The sequence below is a fragment of the Scomber japonicus genome, chromosome 2, assembly GCF_027409825.1.
Source record: "Scomber japonicus isolate fScoJap1 chromosome 2, fScoJap1.pri, whole genome shotgun sequence".
Classification (NCBI taxonomy): Eukaryota; Metazoa; Chordata; class Actinopteri; order Scombriformes; family Scombridae; genus Scomber; species Scomber japonicus.
In genome coordinates this window covers 25,694,410-25,706,203 of record NC_070579.1, presented here as the reverse complement: position 1 = coordinate 25,706,203, position 11,794 = coordinate 25,694,410, and the positions used below count along the sequence as shown (strand labels likewise).

The window sequence follows — 11,794 nt, the reverse complement described above, 5'->3', positions numbered from 1 at the left end:
TAAATCATAGTGCTCATTTCTATCATAATGAAACAGCATGTCAGCCAGTGCTACTGTGTGGATCCTTGATGTGTTAACAGGTTTTGGAGAATAATGGAGGCATATGGCACAGAGACATAAACTGGAATTAAACACACTTATGATATGTTTCATGGCAACCTGAAATAGTTATACATTTTAAGACCATATTCCCTTAGACATTTGCACTCAATCAAAATATCAAAACTGTCTGACAGGCAGTGAAGTGCTCTTGTGGTCCTTTGAGGTCCTTGATCAAATCTGCTGTCAGTGTTGTTTCAATGTGAACATTTTATGAAGTTTGCAGAATTGTGTCATCCTTTAAAGTTGATAATGTTTCCCCCCTTTACAGCTCGTCAGTGGTTTTTAAGACTACCATCTGCTGGGTTTGACATTTTTACAGGGTAAACATCACATTCACTTATGCAAATTGTCTAATAGATGCTTGATTTTGTTCATTTCATGCCATATAAAAGATTAATATCCATCTTTGATAGAATATCAATACATATATTTGACTTTTCTCTTGATAATTCTATTCATTTTGTTTCTCTTCTGTTCTTTATTTCCTTTTTCTAAAGTATATGTTCATATCTTGTGCCTGATTTCTTTGTTACTGCACTAAAATTAGTACAAATTAATCAAACAGCAACACAAAAGTAACTTTAAAAATACACATTTTATTAAAAATATACACGTACTTAATTAATTGCATTCAGAGTTTACATGTTGTCAATACAAAACAAAGTACAGTATAACAATAACTCCCTATTTCTTTGCTTCGTGGGGCATAGATATTATTCATTCAATTATTTCAAGTGAAATTAGCACATTCACGACAATAACTGCTAATGTATGCATGAAGTAGCTGCTGTGGGTGTGCACAGATCTGTAGTGAATGAAATTGAATGTTGAAGGCAGTCACGAGAGGAGGACTCTGTTGTCTTTTGCCCACTTCCTCAGAGCTCTGATGATATATTCAACCTGGGGGTTTCCAGAGTTTCGCAGCAGGAGCACCACCTCTTTAAGTATCTCCCTGGTACACAAACAGGATATGTGAGGAAACCAGATTAGATTAAGAATGCATCACTCATGTTTCTTTCATCTTTTATTTAGACATCCCACTGACTGTTTGAAGCATGTCTTTGGATATGGAATTTCTTTGACAATGATAATGATGTTTTGCAACTGTGACGTTTAAACTTTTTAAAAATGTGAGATGATAAAGTCAAGATTGGCATTATCGAACAGGAAAAAGAGAAAAACATACTTGGACTCTTTGTTCGCCAGTATGAGCTGGAAGACGCCAACACATGCCCCTCTCTTGCCCTCCCAGTAGTTGGATCCTGGGTCTAGCTTCTCCAGGGCATCGAATGCTTTGGCTGCATAGTAGAACTGGCCCATCTAAAAACAAGAGGAAGTGATTTTGAGCACCTGATGCAACATCCTGAACTCCAAGACACAGATTAACACGTCTCTGCCAAATGAGTATTCCGTCTCCACTGAAAGGTTTGTATCCAAAACAGAAACATATTTGTGAGGCCTGCTCACATGTTTGGTTGAGTGCACAATATGCTGAAAGAACTTTTTGAAAAATATCACCTCTAATGACATGAACACAATCAAGTTAAAATAAATTTATGCAGGATGTGAAGATAAAAGAATCGACCCAAAACTGGTCTGAGAAAAATATCACAGAGAAGGAGTGTGTTCTAAAAAAAAAAATGTAAAATTCAAATATCTGATATTTTATAGACCAAACAATTAATTAAGAAACTATTCAGCAGATGAATAAATGACAAAAATTGTTAATTGCAGCTCAAAATAATATACCTTTTTTTCTCCATTAAGCATTTGGGCCTTGTCAACGATAGTAACTGAACTCAATAAATCGTGTTAAGTTACAGTTTAAATACTCTATTTATGTGATATATCTGGTATTAAATTGGCATGCTTTGGAAATCTCCAGCACAGGACTGAAAGACTTCTGCCTTCAGCAATAAACCATTGTATTCTAATAAAGAAAGATGAAGTGAGATGAAGACATTTGCATAGTTCAGTTACATGTAAATGTACCAGAAAAAAAGCCTATGCATTAGGCTTCTTTTCTGGTACATTTAGAAAAAAAAGCCTAATGCATGTATTTCCATTCAAGTGGTCACCACAGATGACTGAGGATGCCGTCACCTTGTAGCAGTCGTTGGCAATGAGCTGAAGCAGACTGAAGGAATCAGAGGAAGTGCCCATCTTCAGATAGAGCTCCCAGGCAAGCCGACCCTTCTGGTTCATTATGTCTGACAAGAACAAGACGAGTGTTCAGTAATCCATCATTCAAAGGCAGTTTCAGCAACTTTCATAGATTCAAATTTGAGAAATATTAACCGCCTGCGGGCAGGTTTTATTGATGTGGATTAGGCCAAGAAAGGAAGAAAAATCTTTTAATGGAGATTTCCATTTCTTAGCATAGCTGAGTGCAACACTAGCTGTGTGTAAGAGTGACCCTGAACTCCTCAGGCTAGAAATCTTGATTCAGATCTCAGCCTCAGTGAACAAGAATAAGGAGTTCCACAGTCTCTTTTACTCCAGCTTAAGGTCTCTTGTTCTTGTTTGAGAATGTTCGTGTTATCTCGCCTTTGTGCAGCTGGCGCCAAATGCAACAGCAAGTCTTTATGTGAAAATTGGGGCTTTTGTTTTGGTAATTCCCCTCGAGTTATAACATATGTAAAATGACAATACAATGCGTAACCCTAACCCTTCCTGAACAAACAGATGGCATTTTGATGATATGCTCATACTGGATTTCTCTTGCATTCAGGACTAAATTTACAATTTACAATTATTTTGACAGTATCAACAGACCTGGTCTCAACCTTTTAAAACCTCTCTGTGCCAAACACATTGAAATTGTGTCTCATGTTTATTAATCATTTTAAAATTGTGAAGTATTGTCTGTTTTTCTGCTTTCTAATCTAATCTTCGAATTGTCTCTGAATTTGTATACACGTTCACATTTTCTTTTATGCACTCTTTTGAAGTTTGTTTTCAATTCATTTTAAATTCTAAATGTATTAAAAGCATTTTGAAACTGTCTTGTGTATGAATATGTATGCTATCTAAATGAATTTGCCATAGTGAATCATCATCATTATGATGACTATACATACAGCAGCGTGCCAGCCAGCTGAGATAAACATAGTCATTCTTGATCTTTTCGCTTTGAATCAGAAGAAAAATCTGAAAGAAAAAAATGTAATTGGTTAGAAGTTATAGTCAATAAGCTGTCAGAATGAATAAAAAAGCTGCTCTGTCGACGTTAACATACCTCTTCTGCTTCTTTGTAGTTGCCAAGGGCTGCTTTAGCCTGAGCATAGTTGAAGTTGAACGTATCATCATTATAAAAGTAACCCTGAAAATAGAAAAGTACAATTATGCAAAAATACACAAAAATGTTGAGTGCTGCATATCCAGGGAAAAAAAAGTGTAGGAACAAGTATCAGCTTTTTGTTGGTAGTATGAATCACAGTGAAGGAAAAAAACCCTCACAAAAACCACTTGTCATCTGAAGTGACACTTTTCACCTGGTGCGTAGGAGTCTTTTTTCAACTCCATCTTACATACAGATACCACAGTAAAGTAATAAAACTGGGATTCTTCACTTTAACAAACCATATAATGTGTGCCTGCTACTGAGCAGCACTGACCTTGACAGAGTTGAGATATATGAGAACGTCTTCAAACTGTCTCAAGAGGAAGAAGCAGGAGGCCATGCACTGTCTGCCAGGAATAGTGTCTGAAAGAGAAAAGAAATCGTGTACACATGCACACACATGCTTGCACAATTTTTCTTTAAAGCGTCGAATTGATTAAACTTCTATTCATTGTACCGCATTCACTGGCTGAGCCTCCAACCAGCTGAAAGAACTGCTGAGCGATTTTCAAGTGATCTCTCTGAAAGATAAAAGCGCAGTGGCACGCATTTGTCTCGCACTCGCTATTATCACATTTGTTTGAGTGTAACTCTTTAAGTGTAACAGAAATACTCACTGATCCAATTTCTTGTCCCAATGCCGCGTTTACCACTCCTTTCAAAATATACTCCTGGGAAAATAACACAAGATCAGAAAGCTTCATCAGCTCTCTGTGCAGTCTCTTTTTTGAAAATGGAAGAAGGTAACACCACATGACAATATTTTTTTCCTAAGCATGTAAAATACTGCTTTGAAGAACGACGTCAGGAATTTATCAGGCAATTGAGGTCTTCTTCAAAATCCACTTCAACAAGTAAAACATGTATTAAACTATAAGCACTGCCATGTCTGTCCAGATAATATTTATAGTGAAGACTTTGAAGGATTTTGATAAAATCACCACAGTTTCAAGATGGGCACCTGAGATTAGTGTCACCGATTTAGTATTGGACCAAATGTTTAATATGGTCACAATCTCTCCTCCTGTTCCTGAGTTAAGGCGTTGAATAATGGCCAGAAAATGATCATGTCACAGTGAAGTTGACCTTTGGCCTTTTTGGATATAAAATGTCATCGCTTCATCATCTTATTTTGTGAAACTTTGTCATAATTAGCATATTCATTTTTTGGTTATGGCCAAAAACATGATTTTTTAAAGTCACAGTAACCTTGACATTTGACCACCAAATTCTAATCAGTTCATCCTTGAGTCCAAGTGGACGTTTGTGCCAAATTTCAAGAAATTCCCGAAGGCGTTCCTTAGATAAAATGTTCACAAAAATAGGAAGGATGGGCGGCTGACAAAACCCGAAAATATAATGCCTCCTGACACAGCTGTCTGCACTTAATCAGTTTCATATTTTGAGATCCAGAGGGCATTAAGGTGCTCTGGAAGTCGAAAAAAGGTGAACTCAGTGAAGAAAAAACTATATTTGTAGAGTAACAACACATTAAAAGCATTGATTTAGTATAGCATGATTATGGTTAGAGGGTTTTTAACCATGATCATTCAAAAGTCCACACTATTACCAACATTAGCCCTGGTCACAGTAATCCTTTTTATATTAGACTCACATGGAGTAGATCTGGAGTCTCTCATTGTAGCCAAATACATAAGTCACTCCTGAAAGAACAAGTGAAGTATCACATTATAACTCAATGTCACCAAAAATCATTACCTGAGGTGTTGTCGGCACCAAATCTTGTATCAGGTTGTACGCCTCCTGGACGTCATCTGGAAGTACAAATGGAGCATGTGAATCCCTAATGGGGTAGCTTTCAACAATTATACATCAAATTAACTGCAACGTGAAACCACAAATAGTATTTAGGTTTATTTTTGCAAAATAAATGATAAATGTGACTAACAAAAAACAATTCTATAGCAAATTTCTGAGAATATTTTGTTTTTGTATTCATAACTTTTCTCATACTAGTATAATTGATTTGTAAATAAAGGTCTAAGGATCTGGATTGTAATCCTGCAGGCATAAAGTTGAATAGAATTTGTGTTTTGTTTTTCTTTTTTCATTTCAGAAAACTGCTATGGCTGCACACCCTGTCTGAGATAGTAGATGACCAGGTTCAGTCTGGCCTCAGGGATCACATCGATCAATGGAGGCAGCACCTGCAACGCCCCCTCCCCACCACGAAACACCACCTGCAGCACACAGAGATTCAGAGTGTGGAAAAGTAGCTTGTTAGTCACTAGCATCTGCACACACTGGCTACAACTACACACTCACAGTTTGAGCTTGTGAAGAGCTTACCAGGTTGTGTCGGATAAGCTCCTTAGCAAACTCAAAGGAGCATGAGGAGATGTCGATTAGGTTCTTCAACTCGGCCTGAGAGGCAGAGAGTGCACAGATAAGTCAAACTTAGCACCATTTACTCGTCCTGAAGAAATTACAAAGGCAAGCAGGTAATGATTGAACTGTGATGATGCATGCAGAGATAAGTGAAATATTAAAAAACTAAGACTTCCAGTGAAAGCACAAATATTGCAGACTGAAGCCACTAAAAGATGAGCTCCTCCTCACTAACACTTACAGTACTGTTAAATCCATCTGGGATTTCTTTGTTGGTATTTTGATGCTAACATGGTGCATGGTGACATAGCCATAAGAGTGGACAGGGAATTGGTAATGGTAAAGTCTGAATTTTCAGCAACCAAATATTACCCAGATATCTTTGCAACAGACTTGAGATGAAACATTTGAATATGTGTGTGAGTGTGTGTGTTCATGTACCTCCGCTGCCTTGCCGTTGTAGAGCCTGAAGTGGTTGCAGGCCTTGAGATTGAGGGCAATAGTGGAGTCAGGGATGCTCTGCAGGTACACAGCCAACACCTCCTGGGACACATCATAGTAGTCCAGCTTGTAGTAACACAGAGCCACGTAGACTTTCAGAGCCAGGTAATCTCTGAGATGCAAAGAGGAGATGCAATGAGGGTGTGAAACTGACACAAACATGTGGTTCATAAAATACTCCAGAGCTACCTGTAGTACAACAACAACAATAATACATTTTATTGATAGAGAGCTTCACACTGTCCTTCTTTTGATTCCTGATTTGAACACGGACATATCAGTGCAGTCTGGGGGTGGGGAGGGGTTAGTCAGAGGGAGGGAGTGTGGTGGTGGAGCAGGTGGGTGAAGTAGAAGGGGGCCTGGTTATGCAGGGTTTTGTGAGTGAAGAGAGGGTCTTTTAACTAGAACTATTGTGGGACAGGGGGACAGTGAAGGTTTTGGTGGACAGGGATGATGTGGTCACAAGAATGGGTGAGCAGGTGAGCAGGTGAGCAGGTGAGCTGTGGATGTACTGGAGTTTATTTGGACTTTAGATGTTGTGCCATGAAGAATGTGGTTACAGTAGTCAGGTCTGGATGTGATGAAGGTATGGATCAAAATTTTGGCAGCAGAGAAGCAGAGTGATGGGCAAAGACGGGCCATGTTTTTTGTGGAAAAAGGCAGTTCTGGTGATTTGATTAACGTTTTGTTCAAAGGACAGGCTGCTGTCAAAAAATACTCCAAGGCTGTGGATGTGTGTGGAGGGAGACAGAGTGGAGTTATCAAAGGTGAGGCAATAGTGATGTACATGGACATTGATATTGTTTTTCTTTCTATCCCAGTTAATTTAAGCATTTCAAAAGTCAGGTTATTGTATTCTATGATAACAAATATATTTATAAATACTTAGATTTATAGTCATATCATATATCATAGTGTATAAAAGTTATCACAGGAACAGACAGACACACATAGGGAAACACCTGAATGCCAAAACTGGGTTTATAGAGGAATGGGTACTTGAGGGGAACACATACAAGATATACAGACAATAAACATCATAGCCTTGAGAAAGTAGCCTGGTACTGGGATAATTCAGCAATCTCTGATATAAATGCACATATTTTTGCTTAAACCTACTGTGATATTTTGCATATTTCTGTTAGCAATCAAAAGAAATCAGAACAACTAATTTGTATTCTGACAAAATGTGTTGCAGAGGCCAGAAACTAAAGCTGAAAGTATCTACTGTAAACCTTGTAAAAAAAGACAGCAGATGCACTTTCATCCGCAGATGCCACAAAGTCACATGGATCTCAAGAGAAGTGGCACAGAATATCAAAGTCTTTCATTTTGTTTCCCTTGCTACTACAGATATATCAGCGTTACAGGAAGCTACCTCAGCAGGTCTGCGGCACTGACACTTTAAATTATCTTTATAGTTTCACAAGGCGTGAAGAATCTAATACTTCACCGTTAACAACTCACACCTGTCATGGTGGTTGCTAGGATGGCACACATTGTGCTAAAGTGCAGCAGAACTGTGAAACTAATTTAGCAGAGATAGAGGCCAAACCTGTTCTGCAGTAGAAGGCGTTTATAGATGTCTATAGCCTCCTGGTAGTGGGAGCGCATGTAGTGGATGGATGCCAAGCTTAGCTGGTCCTCTGTCACATCCTCCAGGTTCTGATGGAAGCCCATCAGCCTCTTCTCATCGTTGAACTGAGGTAATATAAAACGACAACAGACAATAACAGGAAAAAATCAGTCAGAGGTGTGATCAAGATGACACAGAAAGGGAAAAACAGGGTGAAAAGCAGAATCATATTTAATAGAAAATAAGTTGTGAAAAATGGAAATACTCCACACGAAGGAGAAAGGAGATTTTATCAGGTCTGTGTTGGGATGAAAAAGAAGGTGAAATGCACAGTAAAGAGAAGGCAAACATCAACACAGGAAATACCACAAAAATGTCCCCATTACTGAGTTCAGATGAAAGAAGGTTGAACAAACTATAAAATCAGTATTATACAATATGAGTGTGTTTCTCTCATTTTATAGACACAAACGTGTGCTGCAGTGTTGCTCAGCAGATAATTGTTAGTGATTGAACAAGTAAACACGTAATAGTAAAAATAGTGGAATAGTTCTCCAACCTTGTGAGCCAAGTGGAAAAGGAGCCGATTTTGAAGAGGGGACTTTGGCCCTATAAAGCACAAGAGACACCAAATGTAGTTAGATGACACGCCAAATGATTAACAACAATTCATTAACAACATAACTTTGTTCTCAGCAATCAGCCTTTTGATGTGGAGAGGAAATGTTTTATATGGCTTTAGTTCCAAAAAAATCATCATAATTGTCAGACCACTTAAACAGAACCTTACACACAATTACTGTATTTATTGTTCACAGTCCAGAAATGCACCTATGGCCAAATGTATTTAGATGACCTTGTTATGTGCGTTTAGTCAAGCTGTATTTCATGGTTTAGGATGGTTCCTTTTGTTTAATTTAAAGGCAACTTCATTGATTTTACACAGATGTCTTCAGTCTTTTGTGATGAAGACAGTTGGAAAGGTAGAAATAATTGACCTCTGTAGCTGCTCCTCACATCTGCTTGAGGTTTTGGGTAATTTGGAAACAGTGTCATCATTGCATAGTCTGTCCACCAGAGAGCACTGACAAGTCGTTTTTTCAACTGTAGAATATCCCATGTATGTATGTAGTCAGTAACTATGGGATCCATATCAAGTTTAATGTTTTATTAGATTTTTTTGCATTTATTTATTAGTTTTTTGGCTCATGTGGTCAGTTGACTTATGTTATCAACTTTTTGTTATTGATTCCTCCTCATGTTTTGTTTAATTGAAAAGATGTTTTTTTAATTGTATTTCTAGTTCATATTTAACTATGTTCGATAAAAATGGAAGGAAAAAAATGTTTTTTTTTTTAAAATGAGAAGATATAGTATAGTATTTTAACAGTGCAACACACAATTGGTGAGCTCAAGGTTTTTTTTCCCGTAAAAAAACAGTACAAAATATAGATCAATGTCAAGTGGTTAGAACACAAAAGAGGAATTCCAAAATGTGCTCAGCTGGAATAACTACCTTTAGATGCAGCCTCTTCAGCCTCTTTATAGAGCCCCAGAAAAAACAGGGCACAGGCCAGGTAGACCCACACACTATCAGAACAGTCAGGCTTCATGGTCAGAGCTTTGTACTCCTGCCAGAACATGACAAGGAAATATAACAAATGATATTACACCCACAAAATAACATGAAAAAACAGGATGAGGGGGACGATTAACTGATACTCGCATTATACTCAGAATACTACACAATACTGACAGTCACAACTGAATACATTTGTCAGACAAGTATTCAAAATTAGGGTACTTAGTGTGAAATTTTGTGTACCTAGCTGTACACACTCATTTAAACACACACACACACACACACACACACACACTTACACACACACACACAACAAAACATACCTCCATAGCTCTCTTGTAATCACCCAGGTGAAAAGCACAGAAGCCAATCCAGAGGTCTGCATGTTCCTCTTTCTCTCCAATACTTCTCTGAAACTGGAGACGACACAGCACACATCAGCAGCACCTCAGTAATACAGTGTTGTCTGTGAATCTACGAATGAGACTTTAATTCTCAGGCATGACTGAATCTGAACTGAGGCATTCCAGTTGAAAAAATAGCTTTCCACTTATAAATCCCAGCTAAAGACCCACACCTTTATAAACTCGCTTTTGAGCCCCCACCAATTCTTTTATAGCATGATAAAACCTTTAACTTTGTCAATTACAATTTACTTTATTTACATTGTTTTGTTTTAATTATTTAATTTTGCTTTTAAATGAGCGCTTTTAGAAAAGTTGACTTGATTCAAACCAATACCACAGGCTTTGACTTGCCTTCTTATATTTCATTATTTAACCAGTACATCCTAGTACAACCATATGGCAATGTGGATAATGACCTCCATGAATGCATGTCAGCATGGAGAGTCACAATTCTAGTGACAGATGACTTTAGTGCATAAGTATTATTCTTATTAATCAATGAGATGAAATTAGATACATTTCATTAATTGTTTTCAGACTTTAAGTAGAGTGAATGTACCTCTAACAGTGTCAAGGCCCCGAGGTAATCTCTCTGTTCCAGGTATTCATCCACTCGGGGAACATTGGTCTTGTTTTTCTTCTTCTTCTCACTGATGCTCACAGGTGGCTCTCCTCCGACGGCTGGTTTTACGCGAGAGAGGATCTACCAGGGTGCAAAACCACAACCACATTTGATTTGTATCAAGTTATGACAGAAATTTCAGTGGTCGAAGCCAAAACTGAAATGTATGAGACATTACCATACTCCTGGCATGAAATTGAAGATGAAAAAAACGTTAACTTTAACTCACCATGTCGAAAACTGTTTCTTAACAGGAGGAAACAGCTACCCAAGAATGGCTGGCTTGTTTATCTCTAACCTAGGTAACTTGACGCTGTCTGTGAAAACACAAACTGTTATTACTGATGTTCTCTACCTGGCCTTACGTCTTAACAAACTACTTTCATTTTTCGTTCAAATCAGCCAGATATCGCCACCAAATGAGATTCCATTGTCCTGTGACTGACATGGCCGCGTTAAAATGCAAATATAACACGTTTTTTCTCAATCTCGTGAGGAAATCTACTAAAATCTTGATTAGCGCTAGCAGCTAGCAAATAGTTCAACACCAGCATTGAGTAATTTTCGTTCGTGCTCATATTTTCAAATTAAAGGTACGAGCAAAGGACTCGTCAATGTAGTGAAATTATTAAACACTTATTCAGACTGACGCCCTCCTGTTACAATCTGTGAGCGGGGTGTAATCGAAGACAATCGAAGAAAAAGCCCAGACATTAAAACATGTTTATACCAGTACACTCGAGTTACATTTATTTTGTAGTCAAACCGAGTTTAACCGGAAACAGCTCATGTCCAGTGTCACATCACGGAACGATTTGTTCTTTGTTGCCTAGCAACGGAACAGCTAAACGGCTGCTTAGCCGACGACGGCTGTTAAATGATGACAAAACATATTTCTTATACAATAAATAGCTGTGCAATATATGTGTACACCAGGTATTTTCACTATTACAGTTATATGAATCTTATTTTAAATTTCATGTTTTAAACATTTTATCTCACAATTGCCCCAGTGGCCTAATGGATAAGGCACTGGCCTCCTAAGCCAGGGATTGTGGGTTCGAGTCCCATCTGGGGTGGATCATTTTCAACTCAAGAATTAACGTTAAATCGATGCTGCAATTAAGTTGTTGTTTCTCAGTAATATTCTGTATGGGTATGAAATTAATTTACAACCATGTGATTGTTTGTATCATTGTGCTAATTTGCATAACGTCTCATCAAAGGAGCCTTTAAAAACTGCTTGTGCTGTGGCGCATTGATCCATGCTATGTACTTATGACTTTAAAAATACACTTTAGGTAACATTAAA

General features: G+C 37.8%; 1 protein-coding gene and 1 non-coding gene across 3 annotated transcripts; one reads left to right on the top strand and one right to left on the bottom strand.

Moving 5' to 3' along the window:
* Positions 1-701: 701 nt before the first annotated feature.
* Positions 702-10,957, bottom strand: ttc26 (tetratricopeptide repeat domain 26). 2 transcript variants are annotated; one of them, XM_053325205.1, is made up of 18 exons: positions 10,712-10,957; positions 10,420-10,563; positions 9,777-9,869; positions 9,388-9,502; positions 8,431-8,480; positions 7,851-7,996; positions 6,236-6,407; positions 5,756-5,830; positions 5,544-5,646; positions 5,165-5,220; positions 4,063-4,116; positions 3,903-3,966; positions 3,720-3,808; positions 3,341-3,424; positions 3,183-3,252; positions 2,206-2,312; positions 1,289-1,422; positions 702-1,054 (listed from the first exon to the last, which is right to left on the bottom strand). In XM_053325205.1, exons 1-18 carry the CDS (start codon positions 10,712-10,714, stop codon positions 940-942), a joined length of 1,674 nt encoding a protein of 557 aa, XP_053181180.1. In that variant the 5' UTR covers positions 10,715-10,957; the 3' UTR covers positions 702-939. The 2 variants fall into 2 exon arrangements, 1 of the variants encoding a protein (XP_053181180.1); XR_008321781.1 differs by lacking the exons at positions 702-1,054; positions 1,289-1,422; positions 2,206-2,312; ... (1 more) ...; positions 3,341-3,424; positions 3,720-3,808 and having other exon boundaries at positions 5,165-5,249.
* Positions 10,958-11,488: 531 nt separating this feature from the next.
* On the top strand, positions 11,489-11,561 carry trnar-ccu (transfer RNA arginine (anticodon CCU)). The gene has a single exon. It is a non-coding gene; the product is annotated as a tRNA-Arg (tRNA).
* Positions 11,562-11,794: the final 233 nt, after the last annotated feature.

Bases quoted from the DNA above. Each gene is read 5' to 3' on its own strand.
- ttc26 (XM_053325205.1), bottom strand. The intron at 3,253-3,340 runs GTATGTTAACGT...TTTTTCTTTCAG, and splicing joins ACTACAAAGAAGCAGAAGAG to ATTTTTCTTCTGATTCAAAG. The intron at 1,055-1,288 runs GTATGTTTTTCT...TTTGTGTACCAG, and splicing joins CTGGCGAACAAAGAGTCCAA to GGAGATACTTAAAGAGGTGG.